Below are 24,236 nucleotides of genomic sequence, written 5' to 3' on the forward strand. Positions count from 1 at the left end.
TAATCATGTTTCCAATAACCTCATATCTTACAGCTGTGCGCGCTCATCTACCTTTGGCTTTAATCTTGGAAAAAACTGAAGTTGCTTCCAAAAGCTTATCGAAATTCAAAACCTTGCTTAGTTAGAAAGTCATGGTTCAAATACACCCCAAAGGGCAGAAATTTAAGACTGTTGAACCATTGATCTCCCTAAAAACAGCCAGCAAAATTCCCATGCTATGAGCTCCTATCCATTTAGAAGTAGCAGCTCAAGAAAATCCATTACAAAACTGAATATGGTGGAAACATGAATCACGATGAAAATTCATGACCGTAGCTAAAAACTCATTTTTTTAGTCTTCTAGTTCAAGCTCAGAAGTGTATGTGATGGCTTGCGGGTAAAACCTTCTGTCGCTGTCTCAAGCTCTCTCTTCAACTAATAACAAAGCTTCAAGATCCTCTTTACGCAGCTCGTACTCCTGCAAAGTTGAGAAGGCAAGAGATTGAAGGATGCAAATTCCTAGGAAAATCGATATACGTATCAATTGTGGGCGACCACTACACTAGTATATAAAACCACAATGGACATCAGTTTTGGAAGAGTATAATGCCTTACATATGTGGAATCCAAACAATATAAGCTAGGTACTCCCAATGTTCAAGAAGCACCTTAGTTTATCCGAACACTAGAATTACATGTTAAGAGAGTTTACTGAACTGAATGTCATGGATCCAATCAGATAAAAAAAAAAAAGTCATGGAACCAAGTCAGAAATGGAGCTTAGTTTTGTCTTTAAACAACAATCACGACCACTTCACCACCACAATTGTATGATGGCTCCTACTACCTGGCAATTTGTTCGAGAAATCATATGCACAATTTTTTTCTCCTGCTTAAGAACTTCCATAGCCTCAATTTTTTCTGCAACTTTTGATTCTAGTAGGACAATCTGTTGCTGAATATAACCTAGTTTTTGATCTTGCTCTTTCACAATGCCAAGAAGGCTCTCTTTCTTGCTTGAGCACTTTCTGGTTGCCTTCAAGGTACACTTTCTCTGTTTCCGGACTAGATTTTCATTTCAGCAGTTCAATCTCGATTTGATCGACTACTGGAATTTTCTTGGCCAATTCACAATTAACAGCAAGCTCTTTCAGATGCATACAAAACATCTTTTCCTCTCTTTTCGGGGCAACTTCCATTTGCATGACTTGTTTTTTCAAATGAAGCTGAAAGTTAGATAGATCATCAAACATTTTATTATGCTTCTCACACTCTTCCTCCATTAAGCTCTCCTGATATTTAAAATGATCCAAAGACATAACTCTCTTCACTAGTACTATTAATCTTCCTTCCTCTTTCTACTGCTCAGTATAACCATCAACCTCTGGCAGGGAACTGTTTCCATTCTCCAGTTGCTCTCTTATAAAAAAAAAATTGTCTGTTCCATCTCTTCATTGCTGATCTCCAATTCAGCTTTTTCATTAAACAGCTTTGAGAACGCTGCGTAGAGTTCTGATTTCAATACCATGATGAGTAATGATCAATCTCTTCATTCCGAACCTCCAACAAAAAAACGGCAACCTTCTAATTCCATCTGCAGTTCCTACAGTTCATCGTCTTTTCCCTTTAAACAAGATGCCTAACTGTTTCTATTTCCCGTCATCTTTTCGAACTGAGAACTCCATTGAGCTTCCTTTTCGTTGAGATTAATAGAATGTTGGCTACACTACTGCACCAAACCTCGAAGCCTGTTTTGCAACTTTTTCAATGCATGGCCTCCGGCATTCTGGATCTGAGCCTGTCGAAATTCTTTAAGAAATCCCACCAATTCCTGATTCTCCTGCTCATGGTGGGTAATTCTGTACCCCATTTCTTTAATCCGGATTTCATTGGTTCCCAGTGCTTTTCTTAGCTCTGCAATATCTTTATCCTGCTTAAGAGTCAAGTCTCTGATATTGGATTTTGCTTGGTGGCACTCCAAAGTTACGTTCTCACAGCGCAACCTTAATTCAAACACCTCAATTTCCAGTATCTTTCTTCGTGAGATAAGGCTTGGTTGCAGGTCTTTAATTAGCTATGACTACTTTCTTGAGATTCTAGTTTGTGAATCTAAGCTTGTTTGCAGTGAAGAAATCTCTTCAAACTGTTCTGATTTCTCTCTCTCCCACTCTGATTACTCAAACTGGAATAGAGCTTGAACCCTCTTATGAGCTTCTTCAAGACGTCTAAACTGCTCACTACTCCACTTCAACTTACCGTGAACACCCATTTTGATTATCCCGATCGTCTCGCTTTCTCAGCTCTTCACATGCCTCGGCTTTTCCTCCACTGCGGGAAAAAATCTTCAGCTCTTCACATGCCTCGGCTTTTCCTCCACTTCGGAAAACTTCTTCTGTGCAATCGACAATTGTCTTTTGAGTCCCTCAGCTTCTTGATTACTACCAACGATCGGCTTCTCGCAATCTTGTGCTTTTTTTGTTTCTTCATCTATAGCTGACACCAACGCCTCGTTTTCTCCCTCCAGTTCTTTAATTTCCTCGCCATGTTCAACTTGTAGCTTCTCGTTAGCGAAATTGGAGGTGCTTAAGCAACAGTTCCTTTTCTTGCAAGTGGGATTTATATTTGCATCACTTCAGATATTTCCTCGGGCTTGGCATTTAGCTGTTGGACTTGTCTCTCAGTAAGTGAGTTAAATTGTGCGAATTTAACCAAGTTGTTCATTGTGAGCTTTCCTCGAACTCTCTTGACAGCTCTTTCTTGGCCCTGCTTTGTTCCTTGAGCTTTCCGTTCTCTGCTTCGAGAGCATCTAACTCGTCGTAAACTCCATCGATCCATTTCCTTTCTTCTAATTTGTAGTATCAAGACTTCCTTGTACAATTAGAAAGGGATGAAGGTGAGGAAACATAAGCTGAAACACTCCATCGATCCATTTCCTTTCTTCTAACTTGGCCAACCACTTGCATTTCGTGGCCAGAGCAAAACTTTGCGGCCAGGATCAATTGTTCGCGGCTAAGAGCATTTCTTTATGGCCAGAAGCAATTCTTTGCGGTCAGGAGCAAAACTTTGCGGCTAGGAGCAATTCCTTTTGGCTAGGAGTAATTCTTGACGGCCAAGAGCAAATCTTCGCAGTCAGGAGTAATTCTTTGCGGCTAAGAACAATTCTTCATGGTCAGGAGCAAAACTTTGTGGTCATGAGTAATTTTTGGACTTTTTTTTTTACTGAAAGACGGGGTTCGTTTTGTTGAACTATAATAAAAAAGGTACCAAAGTAGGAGGGATCCTAAAATTTGTAAATTTTCAAGCGGATGTACGTCAAATTTTAGCTCATAACCGGCTTTACATAACCCATACAAGGAACTCAAAATCTAGCTAGGTATGATACAATAGTAGATTCCAAAATGGTGAATGGATGTGACATATTGATGAGAGATTTTGTAATTTACTCTATTTTCTTTAACTTTTTATTTTGTATGGGCAGGCCAGCTTTGAGCATACGCCGATAATGCAGTCGCATTGCCCCAAATATTTGCCTATTTTTAGGAGCTCCAAAATGTACATACCAATGTATTGTGTATATATATATTTATAGATATAAAATTAGTAGAAGAATGTTAGTCCCCAATTTTAGTAGAAGTTCAACACAGAAGACCCAAAACATAATGATAAAAGATGTAATTTTTAAGATTTTGGGTTGGATTTTGTAACAAGAATAGTAATATGTTGATCTTATTAACCTAGCTATTATAATTGTAAGTACAGGCTATGGACTAGTAAATTCAAGTACTTTAAATTTTAATAGTTAGGTTAATAAGATCAACATACAAACATACATGCTTTACAAAACTTATAATCCAAAACCGCATCGACCCAATTCTAACTTCTACGTATTTACTCGTACTTTTAAATTGTCATGTTTGTGTTCACATTGAAATGTATGATGTTATTAAATGAGTTGTTTATGAAGTTGCTATGTTGTACATGTTAGCTCAGACTTAGGTGCATTGGGTGGTTACGAGTAGTGAGTTGCATAGACGATGTTAAGTAAATGGAAAATGGTAAAGTGTTGGAAGTGTGAGTTTGTGGATTGTGATTTAAGCCAAGGCTATGGCAAGGGTAACCAATGGGGCTCTATGTTGAAATGGGAAACCAATGAGGCCAAGCCTTGTGTTGAAATGGGTTACCTGCGGGGCCCAGTGTTAAGAATTGTTGTGACGCTAATGTGTGATACGTCATAGGAAAATTCACTTCTTTTGTTCAAGAGGGAATAGGTCTCATGAGACGGTTATAGTTAGTGATAGTGGATTTCTTTTGTTCAAGAGGGAATAGGTCCCATGAGACGGTTATAGTTAGTGGTAGTGGATGTCCAACCATAATGTACGACACGTCATGGGAAAACTCGATCCTCCTGTTATGGTCTTAAGTGAGGAACATGTTAAGTATATAATTTAGGTGCGCTAACCTAGGACCCTGGTATAGGATAAGCGAGAGGAAGGGTGGACCCATGAGATAGTTGTAGTTAGTGGATGTGAGAAGAAAGGATCTCATGGAGAGGATCCTTAGATTTTATGTAATGTAAGATGATGGATAGTAAAGAAAAAAACGATGTGCTATTATTCTGTACCTTATGTGTATTATCAATTGTTATATTATTGAACTGCTAACTGTAGAGTAAGGGGTAGTAGGGTTGAGATTATCTTTTGAGTTTCAAAATTCATTATAGTGCCGTTGGGTTGGCATTTCATGCCAAGTAATCAAGAGACCGAAGAACACAATCCTTTACTAGATGATCAGTATTAGGGTGAGGATCTCCCAGCTGAGGAAGGGGAGTTTGTCGAGCTTTAATGTCTTACCCTTAGAAACTCACTCTGTTAATTTAAAGTATTGTTATTTGAATTTTCAAAAATGTTATCACATTTGTCAAACTCTGTTTTATTTTGTTAAGTTGTAAGACAATTAAATAGTTTTGAATTTAGTATTTGAGATTTTCACTGCTAAACTCTATTTAATAAAATTTAATTTCTTAAATTAGTTTTATGAATTATTAAATCCATTAAAAATGATTTAATTAACGTGTCCGAAATCGGAACGTTACATTTGGAGACTACACATCTATATCTATGCTACATCTATTAAATGTACGAAGGTGTTTTCTACTTTTTGTCTTTTTGCCCCGAACACTTACAATTAATATTTGGCTCATCCTACGCCTCTTCCCAACCGACACAAAACAGTTACAAACCGAACACCAACGAGTGCCTCTTAAATAAATAAAAATACAAAACGGTTACAAACTAACACAAATGGGTGCCTCTTAAAAAAACCTCCTTGTGTGCTATTTCGTCAGCACAATCTGCTTCGGGCAGCAACACACCATACCACCACAAAAAACTTATCATCTCCATCAACCCTGTTTGGGACGACTATTACTACTAGAATTCTTGTCCCGAAAAAGATCTCAAAAGTAGCATACATTGGTTCTAGATTTAAACTCCCTTATCATCTATGTATATGTATTAACTTATATATGTATATATTCATGCAGTCAGTCTCCCATGGGGAGTCCTCATTTTAATTAAAATACAGACCTCCTCATTTTTTTTTATTTTTCGATCGAATTTCGATGATCCGAGCCGCTCAATATGTTCAGAAAGTGATTTTAAAGGTACACGAGAGAAATCGGCAAAAAAAAAGACCCGGAAAGGCTTGATTTGGGCAGTTTTTATTTGAACCGTTCGATAAAAAAAACAAAACTGCTCGGATCATCGAAATTCGATCGGGAAAGGGAGGTCAGTATTTTATTAAAATGAGGTGGTCCTTATGGGAAACGGACTGTATATTCATGTGTGTGTGTATATATAATCATGTTTACAACTCTGATTTGGAAATAACATTTAACTTTTCTAAAATGTAATGTTCTTATGTATTATATTTTTACTTTGGGTAGGAAACCGTTGTTGAACCGCTAGAATGTTGGAATATTTATGCAAGTTTTAAAACTCTTTTTAAAGTATTATTATTTAATTATAATTCCAAGAGTCACCATTTAAATAGGTGTCTCTTCATTAATAGGAGATACTCCCTCTGTCCATTTTTAAATATCCCGTTTCGTAACTCCAACTTATTATCATATTTATACCTTTAACATCAACTTTTACCTCCACTTTCCTATTTACCCTCTATGAAGACATCTACTTTTACCCACCAACTTTATTACATCATTATTACACTTTTACTCACTAACTTTTCAAAATGGAATATACTTTTAGGGGCAAAATGAAAAATGTACCAACTTTTACCCACTAACTTTACAAAATAGACACTTATTAAGGGACAACACAAAATGAAATACTGAAATTTAAAAAAGGAATAAAGGAAGTACATGTAAGAGTTGTGTCTCATGTGGAGAAGCACAACATATCCCTATATAAGGCTTCTTATTCTAACGTTAAACTTACCTTTTAACGTAAAAGAAAAAAAAAAAAACCATCTTCTCTCCCTCCCTCCCTCTCATCCTCTCTTTAATTATCAGTACACTATACTTTGTATATCTTCGGGCCACTTTGATCATAGACGGTTCATTGTACTTCTAGCTTGGCCGTGATTTGGATTTTATCTTGGAGTTATTGATTGTTCATCGGAACACTCTCATGGGGAGGCAATAACAATTTTAAGACTACGACATCGTGACTCTCTAATCACAGGCTTTGATTATATTGATTTAATTGTGTTCTATGTGTTTTGTAGTGTTTCGGGTTTAAAATCCCATACATAGAGAAAAAAAACAAAAACAAAAACATCATGAAGACATGTTCAAGCAAAAAGTCTTCCAGTGGCCACATCATTGTTTTGAATGGTATCTTAATTCTTAATTTCCATGCGTCTATGTATATTTATGTATTCTGGATTCAACGTATATTAATAATAATAATAATAATAATAATAATACTGATTTCGTTCACAAGGAAAAACATGTCAATTTCACAATTGATGATCCGCCCTTTAAAAAAAATAATCATGCTTGCAGTGTTTTAATTTCTTGATAATTCCCAAATTTCTCCATTTTGTCCGTTTGGTTGGTATATATGTACCATCTTCTCCCATTCAATATCTTGATTGAAATGTTATGCACAAGAAGTGAAAACCGATGCATAAATGGGTGAAATTAATCTTACAAATTAATTTGCATAATTAATGATGGTCATGGAATGTATAACAAAGTTATTAGTATATCTTAATAATTTTCATGACCTCGATTTCAATGATATACCCTCTCCAAGAACAACTACAATGTCAACAGCTGGGCTTCAAACAAACCACGTGCAATGCACTTGGCTAAACGACAAGTCTCTAGAAAAAGATGTTGGATTACTTTAAATTTCTCTATAAACTAAAACAAGTTGAATAAAAAAATGAGATAAATTACATAATCTTTCTTCTATATGTCACATTTATACTCTATTTTGGAGTTTTGGAAATGTGTTGGAGATGCTCCTTGAGAGACTTTCTCCAACCTAATTAAAGTCCATTGAAGTGAAACGTAGGGATTATGTTAACAACTAGTCTAAGCGTGAGTTCCACGAGTGGTGTAAGACTAGTCTATCATTTACACTAGTGAATTGGATCGATTCAATTTGTTCATTTTGGGTCTCAAAATTTTTATGCATGATTTTAATAAAATGAAATTATTTCTTTTCCTCTACTCTTTATAAATATTTTTTTTCTCAAAATTCAAACCGAGGGTGATTTTGCAAATATCAATAAACATTTTAGTGCCTTCTAACCTCTATCTGGGGTGGGGATAGCATTTTTTTTAAAAGTGCTTTTTTTTTTTTTTCCATTTTCAAGAAAACCGCGTAGGCAAGTGGACCTGTCGACCCTGTTTGGTTCAAGTTTTGAGGAAGATTTTTAAGAGTAATGAGCAGAGGTAAATAGATAGATAGAGAAAATTTATTAAAAACCGTGTGCAAGGATTTTGAATCCCCTAAACAAACAAGTTCTTCGTCTTCCATTTTAAAGAACCGGGTCGACAAGTAGACCTTTCCTCTTCCACATGCATAGAGAATTCCTTCCCTCAATAATTAAATAATATACTTAGCCACATACTCTCTCCGTCTAGATTTGTTTGTTCCTTTTTATTATTTGGGACATCCTACAAAATTGTCTATATGTTTCATTTATAAAGTTTTATATATGCATTATGGATTTTGTTTGATTGATTTCAATTAAAGTTTTATATATGCAATATGGATCTTGTTTGATTGATCTCAATTAATTCTATAATATGATGTTCTCAAAATTATTTAAAATATTATAATTAAGAGATTTTTTAATGGACACGTATGTCGAAATTAAACAAATAAATTCGAACAGAGGGGCCTGTTTTGGTTTCCAAAATAAATACTTATTTCTTAAGAACTTATTTTCAAGCGTAAAAGTAATGAGTTTATTGAAATCAAAATATATACAATATGAATCTTATTTGATAGATCTCGACGAGATTTTTTGAACGATATAAAAAAGTTAAAAAATTATTTTTATAAATATAGTATTATTTTTAGGTAAAATAAGTATTTATTTTTTTTAAAAAGGGGAGTGGAACTAAAATACTCCACCCAACTCGTCGCTGAATCTCCGAGAAAAAATTGTACCAATAAAGAAAGGAAAAAGAAATCAGCTCTGAGAAAAAACGAAGCCCTGCTTTCTCTTCAATGGCTACTTCGGAATCCCAAAATCCCTCCTCCTCCTCTTCGAATCCCGGAGGTAGATACGACATTTTCTTGAGTTTTAGAGGCTCAGACACCCGCAAAAAGTTCACTGATCACCTCTACCACGCTCTCATGCGCGAGGGCTTCCAAACATTCCGAGACGATGACGAGATCGAGAGGGGTGAGGTTATCAAATCCGAGTTGCTGGAAGCAATCAGGAATTCCAGGATGTCGGTGATCGTCTTATCGGAAAACTACGCCAATTCGACGGCATGCCTATTTGAACTCCAGACGATTCTCGAACTGTGTAAGAAGTCAGATCATTTCGTTTTGCCCGTGTTTTACGAGGTGGAACCTTCGGTGGTCAAGGAGCAGTCAATGAATCTGGTTTTCGGTAAAAAAGAAGTGGCGGCTGAGAAAGTGAAGGGATGGAGTGCAGCGCTTAAAGAGGTTGCGAGTATGGCTGGGATGGTTTTCGAGAAGGAATCTGATGGGTAATTTTGAGATCAACTCCCCTTTTACTATCGCATGCATATACTAATTAGGATTGGAGAATTATTCATGGATTGGTGGGATTGATATTAACTATATATACTGAGCAAATATATTTACGAAAAATAATTCTCTATTGCATGGAATTGATTTGTTTCCTTAATTACACTTATAAGTACCAAAAATCAAATAGCTTTCTAGTTGTAAAACGTATTCAATTCTTATTAGCAATAAGAAGAAGATCAAGTACATGACTAAATATTGACCCATTACGAGATTTTTTGGCTCGGCCCCTGGTGGGATTGGTCCCCAAGATTTGGGGTCAATCCATACATGACTCTGTCCCAGCTTTCATTGAGCCTTGCTAGTGGACGCTAGGATTAGTCTCCCAATATTAACCAATTCCAAGATTTGGGATGGAACTCTTTGCCCCGGCTTCAATTGAGCCCTGCTAGTAGATGGGACACCTGAGTTATAAAAAAAGAGGCACACATTTGATTGCGCAAGCATGTGAAATACAATTGAGTTGATGAAGGCAAAAGATTTGTTTTATGAATTCTTCATAAACTACTACAACAACGTAATTTCATATAAAGGCATAATTTTGCTTTAGGAATCTTTAGAAGCTGAGACACAACTATTTATACTGTGAATGAATTTGTTGTGACCCTTGTATTTGTTCAAATGTCATGTCATTAGGGTAGATAAAGTTAGCACATTCTACCACATGTATATACGAGAAGAATTATTCAATGCCCCAGAGGCAAGGACAAGTGGTGCCCCAACCCCTCTTTTCACCACAATTTGTATGGTCCCCACCACAAAGTGTGTGGAGCTTACACAATTGTGTGGTGGAAAGAGGGGTTGTGGCACCACGTGTCTTTGCCCCTAGGGCACTGAATTATCTCTTGTGCATTACATGGTGAAAACTAGTTCCGAACTACTAACCTACCAGTGTATTCTTACTGAAGCCAACAGTTATGAAATTGCTTGGTATAGGTTTACCTTTTAATCGCCATACTAGTTTTCTAATTCTCACGTTATCTTTGCTACACTACATTTTTTCACCACCACCTCACCCTGTTTGTCAATTTTATTGCAACGTGATTGTATCTAAAGATTTTTGAACTCGAGCTCACTTGTGCTAGCTTGAATCGAGCCCGATCTGAACTCAAGCCTGACTTATACTTAAACAAACTGATCCCGAATCTAACATGGTTCGACTCAATTCGGTTCATTAACACCCCTATATGTGGCTAGGTTCACTTCCGGAATTCGGTCCTTACAATTTAGAATGTAGATTGAAGTGATGCATGTGCAATTTGATCTGTGGATTAACTCTAAATAGTGCTATTTAGTAAATAGGTACAGAGGAACTTGAATGATAATATGACAGGTGAAGTGAAGTGGTTTAGAGTTTATTTAAGTGTGATAAACAAGTTATCTGTTATCCTTTCTCACTTCTAAGTGCTTGAGTGTAATGGGCTTCCCACATTTCTCCTCCTCCTGTGTCTCTTTTATAGTCCCTCTAACTGTCTTTCCTTGCCGGGTTTCGCCCTCTAACAGTACTCCTCGAGTCTTGCTGACTTCATGTCCCAAGTTGCTAATGCCCAAACCTTACTACTTACTAGCTACTACTATTACCAATCCTTGGCTGCCGATTCTACTACCAATCCTTGATTGCCATTTGCCACATCTACTACCAATGCTTGACGGCCACATCTGCTTCCAATCCCCTGACTACCAAAATAATAAAGAAATTCGGAATAAAATAGTGGGCCCTATTTCAGGGTGCTGGAGAAGTCCAAATACGAATTTATAGTGTTGGATTGTGTGCTGGTCTACCACCTATTGGGCAAACCCTTCTCTTCAATGCAGAAAACATGTAGTGGGCTATTGTTAGGCACTTTTCTCGTACATTTTATCCAATCATCTCTAAGCTTGCTCCAAAATACACCCTCTTGAAAATCAACTCAATCGCCACATTTTCCTGCAAAGAGAAATTTAATCCATTTTCTAACAATCGTCTATTAGGAGAATTATCATAATCCAATGCAAAATTGTCCAAGAATAATGGAATATGTACACACTTTTAACCATTCAACAGAGGACATATCTACCATAATCATGAATTGAGGCAAGGTCTCACATCAGTCAAGTGTCACAACCTGCATGGGCTCTTGAGTCTACAAATATAATCCATTTTTTAATAACTCAAGGTGTTTTAAATATGTACACCTTGACTAGTCCTTAGGGGATCAATCTCACTGTCTACTACCGAGAGACACATTTGAAGCTGGGGCAAATTTTTATATGGCCTGACCCTTTTACAATAGGTTACAGCACCTAGGATGTTGCAAATATAACCCTTGTGTAGCACTAACAATACGAAAGGGGCGTCTTCCATAAGATTAAGGGACACGGGAAAGGGCTCAAGCTTGTCTGAATCTCCTATAAGAGGTTTCCTTCTCCTAGTTAATAAGCTACTCTCCTTTGGTCAACCAAACTTTTAAAAGTTTTATGACCCTTATGAGGTTTGTGTATTTTTAGTCCAGGCCTTCTTCTGCTAGTCTGTGCTATTTTGACGAGTGTGGGAAGCTCTTTAGTTAATATTGAAATCTGTTCCCATTGTAGTTTGCAAAGTTGGTAGTCCAGGCAAAGTAATGCTACTCTTGATCAAATCCTTCAATTCATTAGGTTTATTGACCTCTTTGTTTGTGGCCTTCATGTTGTATGTGGGTGGAATGCATATATATATTTTTATTCCTTCCTTTTGATATGCCTTACTCTTACTGATCAAAAAGAAAAGGAAGAAAAGAAGAAATAGCCTAAAACCTTTTAGGTAATCATTTGTTTGCATATCTGCACGGAAATTTGATTTTTCTTGTCAAATCTATTCAGACATTAGCGTCCTTCATTTACAAATTTTGAATTTGTAGCTATGAAGCCATGTTCATTGAGGAAATTGTTGGTGTACTCAAAGGCAAGCTAGCTCTCAATGACCTGAGTATTGACAACCATCTAGTAGGTATGGATTCGCGAACCGAGCATGTTAATTGCTGGCTAAAAGATAAGTCGGGTAAGGTTGGCATTCTTTTGATATGTGGAATGGGTGGAATAGGGAAGACGACGATTGCTAAAGTTGTGTACAATTCAAACCATGATAGATATGATGCTGCCTGTTTTCTCGAAAATATTAGGGGAGTTTCCAAAGGACACAATGGATTAGTTCGTTTGCAAAGACATCTTCTTTCAGATATTTTAGGGAAAAAGGAGCGCATAACCAATGTTGATGATGGACGTTGGCGGATCAAGTATGCATTAAGTAACAAAAGAGTTCTTCTTGTCCTTGATGATGTGGATCATACAGAACAACTATTTGCATTAGCTAGCCAAGAAGATTGGTTTTCTCCGGGAAGTAAAATTATCATAACCACTAGGCTCGAGAGCATTATGAAGGGTGCTGATAATATTTATGATGTGTACTGGCCTGGAAAATTATCCAATGATGAATCACTTGAGCTTTTCAGTTGGCATGCTTTTAGACAAAAGTGCCCTATTCAAAGTCACATGGCCATATCAAAAAAGTTTGTGCAATACTGTGATGGGCTTCCTTTAGCTCTTCAAGTACTGGGGTCTTCTTCTCGACGGAAAGATACAGCTCAATTGGAATATGAAATCCACAAATTGCAAACAGGTTATTATGACGCAATCCTGAAAATACTCCAAATAAGCTATGATTCTCTAGCAGATGACCATGATAAAAATCTATTCCTTGACATAGCTTGTTTCTTTGTTGGAAAGAAGAAAAATGATACGATAATAATTCTGGAAGGTTGCGATTACTACGCACTTGCTGGAATTCATAATCTCGTCGATAGAAATCTCTTAACAATTGAAAAGAACAAGCTGGAAATGCATCAGTTACTTCAGGACATGGGAAAACAAATTGTTTTGTGTGAATCTGTTGAATATCCAGAGAAGCGTAGCAGAATTTGGCATCCTAAAGAATCCTCCAAAATTTTGCAAGAAAAAATTGTAAGAAACATGTTTCCCATGGTTATGTGTATTGATTTTGCACATGCTTGCTAGCATCTAACTAGTGTTTCTGTGTTCTTAATTTCTTCTAAGGGTACGGAAAACATTGAAGGCCTCATACTCGACAAGAACATGTTGAGAAATTCCAACATGGTTGTGATTGAAGCATATACATTTAACAAGATGTATAATTTGAGATTACTCAAGCTGAGTGGTGTACAACTCTCTGGAACTTCTAAGGCATTTCCCAAAGGATTACGATGGTTGTATTGGCGTGGTTTTCCTTCAGAATCTTTCCCTAATGATTTTCCTCTAGAGAACTTGGTCTCTCTTGACATGCGTTATAGCAACTTGAAACAAGTTTGGAAAGGAACTAAGGTTAGATACTCTGTTTTTCTTCTCTTCTTACAGTTTTATAATTGTTTTGGTTAGTAACTTATGTGAGAAAAGCACCTTTTAAATAATTTGCCTAGCATTATTTTCCTTTTTTGGATAGGTTCTTGGATCTTTGAAAATTTTAAATCTCAGTCACTCCCCAAAACTTGCAAAAACTCCAGATTTTTCGAGAATCCCCAACCTAGAGAAATTGGTTCTAAAAGCTTGTCCAAGTTTGTTCGAGGTTGATGAATCTATCGTAGAACTACAGAGGATGAAGTCACTGAATCTACGAGATTGCAAAAGTCTGAGAAAGCTTCCAAGAAATATTGGTATGGTAGAATCTCTTGTAGAAATAGATATTTCTGGTTGCTCAAATCTTATGGGGGCAATAGAGGAGCTGGAGAAGATGAAATCACTGCAAGTGCTTAATGCTAGTAGAATGGAAATAAATCGTGTCCTCACTGGAAGTGCTTACCCTTGGTTTTGGCCTGGGGTTCCAAAACCAGGGGTACAAATGTCATTGGCCTCTTTACCAAGCTCTTTGGTACGTTTAAATATTTCTAGTTGCAATCTCACTGATGATGCATTTCCCAGGGATCTTAAGCTGCCCAAGTTGCAGTATTTATCTCTTGGTGGAAATCCAGTTTCTAGCCTACCAAACTTTATTAAAGATCTTCCAGTTCTCCAAATATTGGATATATCCCGTTGTCCAAAGCTCCAGCAGATTCAATGGCCATCGACTGTCGTACAGCATGTGGTTGTCACACAGTGCGATGCATTGGAAAAAGTAACGTTTGAGCCTGGGACAGAAAATGTAGGCGTCACACATACTTTTTGCTGGAATTTAAATCACACTCAGTGCCGTCACAATTTCTTACCTGTCAGAGAAGCTGATGTGGAACTGATCCAAACTAGTATTGACTTCTTACGCCTGGACTCTTTGGCAGATGTTGAGGTTACTATGATCAAATACCCTATGTCGTTGTTTGGCAAGCGTCCCGTTCAGGTTCTCTCTCTCTCTCTCTCTCTCTCTCTCTCTCTCTCTCATGCATTTAATGGTTGCAACCATGGATTTCATCTTCCCAGATAATGTATGAAAAAAATGTATTCAACACATTTTTTCCCGGAAGAGAAGTTCCACATTGGTTTAGCAATAAGAACGGTGGATCCACCATATCATTTACTGCGACCTTATCTCCTCATTTCCGTTTTCGAGGCTTGAATCTTTGTGCGGTTTGCACACGCCCGGCCAAGAATAAATTGCTTCAATCACCCTTCTATTATGAAATCAGTAACAAGAGGACTGGCAAGAACATGTTACTCTATAGACCAAGAGATTATGGCATTCCAGAAGATGGTGAAGATTTGGTATGGTTAAGCCATTGTCTCATCCCATATCTATTTAAAGAGGGCGATGAAGTGGAAGTTTTGTTCGGGATTACTGGTGGTGGACAAATTAAGGAGTGTGGAGTCCACCTTTTATACTTCGAGAAAGAGGCAGAAGTATGCCAATACATTAGCACTATACACCATTCATGGGATTCAAGCATGCATGTACTTTCAGGTGCGAACTTTTTCTGCCGTTATATGCTTATGCATACTAACAGGAACATCTAGTAAGCTCTTAGATTGTGTTTGTTTCGGGATTCAGGATTTGTGATTCTCTCTCTGTGCAGGTCTCTAATAAATTTTCTCTCAATTATTACTTTCGTTTCTCTATTAATCTCTCTCCACTCATTACCGAAAATCAAAATCCCAAAACAAACATGGTCTTAGTGGTGGTCTGGCTTGATATGACTTCAAATATGAGAACTTGAAGAAACTGCAAGTGTGCATAGGTTTCTTATTTTAGAAAGATGATCGTTGAAAATTGAGACCTCCGAGATGCCATATCATTGGAAAAACTACTTAGTTTGGTGTTTTCGGTCATGAACCAACACTAAAACATGTAAAACATTATTACCTGAATGTTCTTCCTTTCTGATGAAGTTATGTTGTGCACATTTACCGTCGATTGGTAATGAGTGCAGAAGCAACAACAAGAGCAGCAGAAGAAGAAGCATGCGTTGGAGTGGATACAGATGGGGGACTGATTTAAGCTCCCCAATCTACACTTGATAAGTCTATGATCATGCTACTTGGAGATTTATACATGTTATTTCTGTTTCAGGTGTTAAATGTCAATTGTGATGGATTCGGATGGAGTCCAGCAACGAAGGTTAGCACATGCAGATGGAAGCTAAGAGCAATGGACCAAGGGTTGGAGGCAAGATGGGAGTGAAGATGCAAAAATCAAAGGCACAATGTGTCCAAACAAGCTTCAAATCATTCCAGACGAGTAGAAAACATGGTCAGAAAGTCTGTCTAAGCCATCCAAGCAGACAATGTGTCCAGATAAATTCTCACTTGTGTTCAGACACAATTCTCGCATGTACTCTGGACGGATGTAGCCGACTTAAGCCATTTTCTTCGACTTTTTGAACTTTGAAAGGCCAACTTCGGCTTGGAGCTATTTATAAGCCAATTCTCAGTTAGCGGAGGAAGTTGATGACAGAGCAGTACGATTTCATTACACAATAGGTTGAATTGCAAGCTGTGTCACTGAATTCTTCACCTAGTATGAATTGCTACCCAGCATGAATTGATCATTACACAATTGGTTGAATTGCAAGTCGCTTCTCTCGGACATGATTCGTGTGTATTGGATGATTCTCTTAAGAGATCCCAAAATGCTAAAAGTCTCAGACCTGCCGGACCCAATACTCTACTTGTTGAATTTCTGCTAGTGTTTGTTTTTCTTGTTTCTTTTTGGCTGAAGTCTTAGAGGTGTTTAAGAGAACCTCTGGTTATTTTTAGAGCCCTTCGTCTTCTTTCATGCTCTTTTCTATTACATGGCGCTCGCTGTCCTATCTTTCGCGTCCAAAAAACTTAAGCAGTCGGGTTTGGAGTGGTTTGTTTACCAAAAATTTCACTTTGGAGTATTGAATTAAGTAGTTTATTGACTTGTTCTTGCATCATCAAAAAGTAATCATAGACCCAGCTTATGACTTTTTGTATCGACATATACAACCACTCACAGAGTATCAAAAAGGATAAGAATCCTCTCCAGGCCCCTTTCGGGATTGGTTGGCTCTGTTGAGGCCCATTTCGGGATTGGATGGCTCTGTTGAGAAACGAAAGCGCCTATTTTGATGATTGAAACTGCTTGGTTTTTTACTTAAAAGTGATTCTTATTCAAAATATTTGGGTAAAAGTTAAAAAAATTTAGTTTTTGAATTCGTCTTTGACGAGACAAATCGGAAACCTAAAAAAAATGAGGCACAAAACTAACAAATGTAAAAAAAAAATTCAATTAAAGACAAACAAAAAGTGAAAAAAGTTGTTAGTGGAATGGAGTCTTACTTGAGAGAAATGATTTGGTCACTCTATATTTTGATAACCACACTCCAATACTTGTCTTCTAGTTATCTATCGTTGAATAAAGTATTTTGAACACTAAAAGACAAATAATGTAGTATTTTTATCATCTATCGTTGAATCAAGTATTTTGAACACTAAAAAACAAATAATGTAGTATTTTTATCAAAAAGTAGAGTTCCAAAATTAATAACATTAAGAGATTCAAATTATAACCACGAATTTTGAGTTTGTAATCCAAAAAAACGTAACCAATTTAAAATTCTCACCAAAATACCTGTTTCATTATTTACCGTCGTTGAACTTTTTTCAACTTTCGTCTTTATATTTATACTTTTTAGATTCACCTCGTCGAGAAGAATGATGTGATGCAAAAAATACCCAAATCTAGTAAAAAAAAATATAAGAGAACAACAAAAAATACAGTGCCAATGTAGACGCATACAGACTAAGACTGCAAACAAACCGATATTTGCAAGTAATTCAAAGTTCGACTGTTATGAGCTCGACTCATTAATAAACAAATCGAGCCCATGCTTGAGCTTTAAGCTTGTCCAGTAAACAAGCTGAACCATCATGGTGGTAGCCCAGTTGGCACAGGTGATGGGGCTTAAGTGCCTCTCCCTCCATGTGCACTCGGGTTCAAGCCCCTCCAGTTGCAAAAAAAATATATGAGCTGGAGGGACGCATGGAAGGCCCTGTGCCAGCTATGCGTTTAGGTGGTGCTGTGGTGACGGTCTGTTCTCCCGGACAGTAGCTATGGCTCTAACCGGACATTCCACAGCGGGTTGGGAGCCCCTATGGTCACGCCCAAGGGAGTTGTTACGCTGGTCGCCCCCTCTTACCCTTTTGATTATCAAAAAAAAAAAGTAAACAAGCTGAGCATCCTGAGCTCGAGTTAGTTGGCACTCAACACGTTTTAAAAAATTCAGTTCATTCGTGCAGACTCCACTCGATTATAAAAAAAAAATTACTAAGCGAACCGAGCTTGATCATTTGGTCGGTCCACAATCCACATATCCACCGTAGAGAATCCCATTCTTGTCTTTTCATGTTGGCCGAAACTACAGGGCCCAAGACAGGGCGTTGACTCCACTCACCTCCTCACTGAAGCTCTGAACAAAAAAACGAAGCTCTGCATTTCTTCAATCAATGGCTACTTCGGAATTCCGAAACCCTTCATCCTCCTCGTCGAACCCCAGGGGTAGATACGATATTTTCTTGAGTTTTAGGGGCTTAGACACCCGCAAAAAGTTCACTTATCACCTTTACCATGCTCTCAAGCGCGAGGGGTTCCAAACATTCAGAGACGACAATGAGATCGACTAGGGTGATGTTATCAAATCCTAGTTGCGGGAAGCAATCGTGAATTCCAAGATGTCGGTGATCGTGTCATCGGAAAACTACGCCAATTCGACAGCGTGCCTGTTTTGCCCCTGTTTTACGAGGTGGATCCGGGGGAAATTAAGGAGCAGTCGAAAAGTCTCGATTTCGGGATAAAGAAAGTGGCGGCTGAGAAAGTGAAGGGATGGAGTTCGGCTCTTAAAGAAATTGCGAGTATGGTTGGGATGGTTTCTAAAAATCAATATGATGGGTAATTACTAATTAATTCCCCTTTTAGAGGTCATTTGAACTAAATTATTTTCGTTCATCTTTTTAAAAAAAAAAAAAATGTTTGTTCGTCTATTTTTAATGTTTTTGATTAATTATTCATTTGGGCGAGAACAATCTAATAAGAATAAAATTATAACCAGGAGAAAAAAAAAACTCACTAAAAAAAGTTTGAAATAGACATCTCTAGTGCGGTCTTGTCGAAACTTTTTTTCAACTTCAGTCCTTGTTTATATATGTTTTGTGATTCAACAATGAGTATTTAAAAATCATGAAGGGAAACTAGACAAAAACACTGAAAGTAAATATTACCCACTATCTTCTCAGTCAAATTAATCTTGGCCTTGCTATTCTTAAATTATCATTCATGGAGTGATTGTATTCATATTGGTTAGTTTCTTTTCTTTCTTTCTTTTTTACAAAAAATGGAGAAGGTTATATTAATAAGAACTTAGTGGCACTTACATAACGGAGTTTATTACAAATATATCTTGGATAAACAGTTGAGTTGGTGAAGGCGAAGATTTGTCTTATGAATTCCTAACAAATTACAACAGACAAAAGTGAAAACTAATTCTGAACATGTAATCAACCAGAATATTCTTTCTACAACAGTTAAACCTTCTCGTGACCAAGGTAAAATAAAGAAGCAGTTAAACCTTCTCCATAATTACTAAACTGCTATTATGAAATCATACCCCGCCCATGCCCCTATCGATGGATTACATGAGTACTGTTATTATTGATGGTGTTGGGGGCAACTGTAACCTTTTTAATTTTTGATTGCCGTACTAGTTTTCCGATCCTCAAGTTATCTTTGCTCACTTCATTTCTTCACCACCACCTCGCCCTGTTAAGTGAACAATTATGCAACATGATATGGCAAAGATTTTTGTCCTTAATTATGCATGCAACCGCGCTTACCATCCTATATTTATCGCTATCGCGCATTGCGAGGCCATGCTACTAGTTAACAACTAGGAGTACTTAAATGTAGTCCTGCCGGGGTTTTTTTTTTTGGGTTTTTTTATTTAATATATATTTTCCCATTTATGGTCTTGGTATCTATGTCCTTCGAATTATCTTCTGTCGTATCCCATGAAGAAGCACAAACACCTCGTCGGAGACTCGGAGATCATGTATCGGTGTCGAACATGTACACGCTTTGAACAATCTCTGGACATTTGTCCAAGCGTCAAATTAGAAGTGTCCTATTTTGTTTTTGTTTATATAATTGGACACCACAGGATACTCTAGAACTCACTCAAGACAGTCGCTAGACACTTCAGGCGCGTGAAACAAGATAGAATACTTGAGGTCTTACTTATGTCTCTTTTATGTGAGTGATACAACGTAGTCTCCTTTTATGTACGAAACTATTTGCAAAAAGAAAACATGAACACGTATGAATTAGAGGTACTCTCTCTTCAAAAACACAATATTTGAAATAAACCTCGTCTTTCTTTAATTCAATAATAACCAACCGTGCCCTAAGGCTTACAATGAGTATAATTAGGGTGAAACAATTAGGGCCCCGAATCACACCCTAATCAAATAAAATACTTTGACTAGGAAATCACCGAAAACAAAATTTTTACTTTGACTAGGTAATCAAATACTAGAAAGAAATACAAGGTTGCCAAAACAAGCGCGGCAACTAAAATGTAATTTCCTATCATAAGTTATTAGCAATCTAAATATTACTATAAATGGCAAAATAGGCCCTTTGAAAGGCTGAACAGCATCAAACGGCCAAAAAGCATTGTTGATCTTTGTCCGAAGGAATCTAAGTATTGATCAGTGGGCCATTCCGCTTCAATCCTATGGCCCACGGGTCAATCTGCCACTGTCGCCCTGCCTCTAGAATGATTTTGGCTATGCTCGTCTAGTCACTCAAGGAACATGGACATGACTCACTCTACATCACCTCCTATGTCCCTTTTATAGTCCCTCTAACTGTCTTTCGTTGCCGGGTTTCGGCATCTGACACTCCCCCATGCTAGTCTGAACTGTTACTCCTTGAGTCTTGCTGCCTTCATGTCCCAAGTTTCTAATGCCCAAACCTTACTACTTACCAGCTACTACTATTACCAATCCTTGGCTGCCGCTTCTACTACCAATCCTTGATTGCCACATCTACTACCAGTGCTTGACGGCCGCATCTGCTTCCAATCCCTGACTACCAAAATAATCAAAATAAATACTGATGATAGCTATTTGGAATTAAATAGCGGGCTCTAATTCAGGGTGCTGGAGAAGTACCAATACGAATTTATAGTATTGGGTTGTGTGCTGGTCCGCCACCTACTGGGCCAAACCGTTCTCTTCAGAAAACATGAAGTGGGCTCTTCGTTCTTGGGCACTTTTCACATATACACTTTATCCAATCATCTCTAAGCTTGCTCCAAAATACACCCCACCCTCTTGAAAATCAACTTAATTAATCGCCATATTTTCCTACAAAGAGAAAATTAATCCATTGTCTAAAATAAATCATCTATTAGAAGAATTATCATAATCTGATACAAAATTATCCAAGAATAATGGAATAAGTACACACTTTTAACCGTTAAACAGAGGACATATCTACCATAATCATGTAATGCAAGGTGTCACATTAGTCAAGTGTCACAACCCCCATGGGCTCATTGGGTCTACAAATATAATCCATTTTTTAATTAGTCAAGTGTCACAACTAGTCCCAAGGGGATCAATCTCGATGTCCACTACAGAGAGGCACATTTGAAGCTAGGGCAAGTTCCTATATAGCTAGCCTAACCCTTTTACAATAGGTCATAGCACCTAGGATGTTGCCACTATAACCCTGACAATATGAAAAGGGCATGTTCCATAAGATTTAAGGGATGCATGAAAGGGCTCGAGCATGTCTGAATCTCCTATCAAGAGGTTTGCCTCTCCTAGTTAATAAGCTACTCGATCTCCTTTGTTCAACCAAACTTTAAAAGTTTTATGACCCTTATGAGGTTAGTGTATTTCTAGTCGAGGCCTTCTTCAGCTATTCTGTGCTATTTTGGCGAGTGTGAAAAGCTCTTTAGTTAATATTGAACTCTTTTCCCGTTGTAGTTTGCAAAGTTGGCAGTCCAGGCAAAGTAATGATACTGATCTTGATCAAATCCTTCAATTCATTGGGTTTATTGACCTCTTTGTTTGTGGCCTTCATGTTGTATGTGGGTGGCATGCATCTTTTTTATTCATTCTTTTTTATATGCCTTACTCTTACTGGTCAAAAAAGAAAGGAAGAAAAGAAGAAATAGCTTAAAACCATTAAGGTAATCATTTGTGTAGATATCTGCACAGAAAATTGATAGTATTTTGATAAGTATAAAATAACCTCCCAAGGTTAGCCCAGACCAGGATGCCTAGCTCAACACGAAGGGCCATGTAGGGGTCCTAGCGACATGGAGCTTAGTTTGAAGAACTGAGCTCAGTGGACTAGCCCAAGGGCAAAGGTCAGCTCAAACCAAAGAGCTCACGAGCACAGCCCAAAGGGCTCGAGCTAGAGTCCCAAGAACATGGAATCTAGCCTATAATAGCTAGCCTCTATTAAACCAGTCCAAGGATGGAGGCTAGCTCACGAGCACAGCTCATAGAAAGATACCGAGCTTAGCTCACCAGGTGAGCTCGGCAAATATGACAAACCTGCAGCCAGAGACTTATAAAACACTCCACAGCAGAAGTTCATACAGTTTATGGGACTCATAGAACAACCAGGACCTTATCTCATCAGAAGAGATTAGGCCGCGAGTCTTAGAGGATAACCACAAAGATTCATCCACCATGGAGAACTCCTAAAACTGATAAGGACCAAAGAAGTCCAAGGTAAGGAGGACACTACATCCTATTTTCGTCAAGTACGGATAAGCCCAAGAGGTCCCAGCACCGTAAGGACTCTTAACCTTGATAACAATCGCAGAGTCCAAAGGTGAAGGGACTCCTCAAGCCTGATAATAGTCAGGGGAGTTCTAAGATGAGGAGGACACTCCGACACCTATTTATTCCCGCCATGAACGAATGAGACTTAAGAGTCCCGATCCCAAGGGATTCCTCTCAAAGATGCCTATATAAAGATCAAACCACTATATCACAAAGGTACGCAATGCAAATACTACAAAACTCATACTCAGTCCATACTCTCTTCTAAAAGCAGATCGACTGAATTAGGCATCGGAGGGGTGATGGCGACAGCCACGCCGGTGCCCATAGCTTTTCTGTTCTGTATTGCAGGTCGTAAACCGAGCCCACCGAAAGCTGTTTCATCCGCTGGAGGATCAGATGGACGGTTGAGGAACCCCTCCTCCAGAGGTGACCAAAAACCGCTTCATCATATTTCTTTTCTGATATTAGCGTCCTTGATTTACAAATATGGAACTTTTAGCTATGAAGCTAAGTTCATTGAGGAAATTGTTGGTGTACTCAAAGGCAAGCTAGCTCACAAGCACCGGAGTGTTGACAACCATCTTGTAGGTATGGATTTGCGAACTGAGCATCTTAATTGTTGACTAAAAGATAGGTCGAGCGGGGTTGGCGTCCTTTTGACATATGGAATGGGTGGAATCGGGAAGACGATGATTGCTAAAATCGTGTACAATTCAAACCATCATATTTATGATGCTGCCTGTTTTCTGGAAAATGTTACTGGAGTTTCCAAAGGACACAATGGATTAGTTGATTTGCAGAGACATCTTCTTTCGGATATTTCAGGGAAAAACGACCGCATAAACAATGTTGATGATGGACGTTGGCGGATCAATTATGCATTAAGTAACAAAAGAGTTCTTCTTGTCCTTGATGATGTGGATCAAACAGAACAACTATTTGCATTAGCTGGCCAACAAGATTGGTTTTCTCAGGGACGTAAAATTATCATAACCACTAGGCTCAAGAGCTTGTTGAAGAATGCTGATGAAATTTATGATGTGTACTGGCCTGAAAAATTATCTCATGATGAATCACTTGAGCTTTTCAGTTGGCATGCTTTTAGACAAAAATGCCCTATTAAAAGTCACATTGACTTATCAAAAAGGTTTGTGCAATACTGTGATGGGCTTCCTTTAGCTCTGCAAGTATTGGGATCTTCTTGTCGAGAGAAAAGTATAGATGTATGGGACACAAGCTGCAAGCACATTCTGATAACACCATTCTGGAAAAACTTGAAATAAGCTATGATTCTCTTAAAGATAACTATGATAAAAATCTATTCCTGGAGATAGCTTGTTTCTTTGTTGAAAGAAGAAAAAAGAAACGATCACAATATCAAAGAGTTGTGGTTATTTTGCATTTGCTGGAATTCATAATCTTGTCGACAGAAATCTCCTAACAATTAAGGATGAGAAGCTTCAAATGCATTAGTTACTTCAAGTCATGGGAAAACACATTGTTTGCCGAGAATCTGATTATCTTGAGGAGCATAGCAGAATTTGGTGCTCTAAGGAGTCCTTCGACATTTTGTTAGAAAAAATTGTAAGAGACATGCTTCTCATGTTGATGTGTACTGATTTTGCCCATGCTTGCTGATCTCTAACAACTTTTCTTTATTTCAATTTTCTATAAAGGGTACGAATAAAATTAAAGGCCTCGTACTTGACATGAACATGT

The 24,236-nt window shown here is 37.8% G+C and overlaps 2 protein-coding genes across 3 annotated transcripts; both read left to right on the forward strand.

Annotated features, from left to right (window-relative positions):
- Positions 1 to 8,595: 8,595 nt before the first annotated feature.
- On the forward strand, positions 8,596 to 16,388 carry LOC131307849 (disease resistance protein RPV1-like). 2 transcript variants are annotated; one of them, XM_058334567.1, is made up of 6 exons: positions 8,596 to 9,178; positions 12,116 to 13,214; positions 13,308 to 13,592; positions 13,711 to 14,598; positions 14,679 to 15,156; positions 15,763 to 16,388. In XM_058334567.1, exons 1-6 carry the CDS (start codon positions 8,688 to 8,690, stop codon positions 15,780 to 15,782), a joined length of 3,261 nt encoding a protein of 1,086 aa, XP_058190550.1. In that variant the 5' UTR covers positions 8,596 to 8,687; the 3' UTR covers positions 15,783 to 16,388. The 2 variants fall into 2 exon arrangements, with proteins under 2 accessions (XP_058190550.1, XP_058190551.1); XM_058334568.1 differs by lacking the exon at positions 14,679 to 15,156.
- A 2,074-nt stretch (positions 16,389 to 18,462) lies between these two features.
- Positions 18,463 to 23,800, forward strand: LOC131307117 (disease resistance protein Roq1-like). Its single transcript, XM_058333526.1, has 2 exons — positions 18,463 to 18,603; positions 23,017 to 23,800. The coding sequence occupies exon 2, from the start codon at positions 23,186 to 23,188 to the stop codon at positions 23,798 to 23,800; it is 615 nt and encodes a 204-aa protein (XP_058189509.1). The 5' UTR covers positions 18,463 to 18,603; positions 23,017 to 23,185.
- Positions 23,801 to 24,236: the final 436 nt, after the last annotated feature.

This window comes from Rhododendron vialii, chromosome 11a, assembly GCF_030253575.1.
Source record: "Rhododendron vialii isolate Sample 1 chromosome 11a, ASM3025357v1".
NCBI lineage: Eukaryota > Viridiplantae > Streptophyta > Magnoliopsida > Ericales > Ericaceae > Rhododendron > Rhododendron vialii.

What these genes read in the sequence shown, in the direction of transcription:
- LOC131307849 (XM_058334567.1), top strand. Translation starts at nt 8,688, where the DNA reads ATGGCTACTTCGGAATCCCAAAATCCCTCCTCCTCCTCTTCGAATCCC. An exon ending in TTCGAGAAGGAATCTGATGG is followed by an intron (nt 9,179 to 12,115) that starts GTAATTTTGAGA and finishes TTGAATTTGTAG; the next exon opens with CTATGAAGCCATGTTCATTG. An exon ending in AAGCATGCATGTACTTTCAG is followed by an intron (nt 15,157 to 15,762) that starts GTGCGAACTTTT and finishes TTTCTGTTTCAG; the next exon opens with GTGTTAAATGTCAATTGTGA.
- LOC131307117 (XM_058333526.1), top strand. Translation starts at nt 23,186, where the DNA reads ATGGGTGGAATCGGGAAGACGATGATTGCTAAAATCGTGTACAATTCA.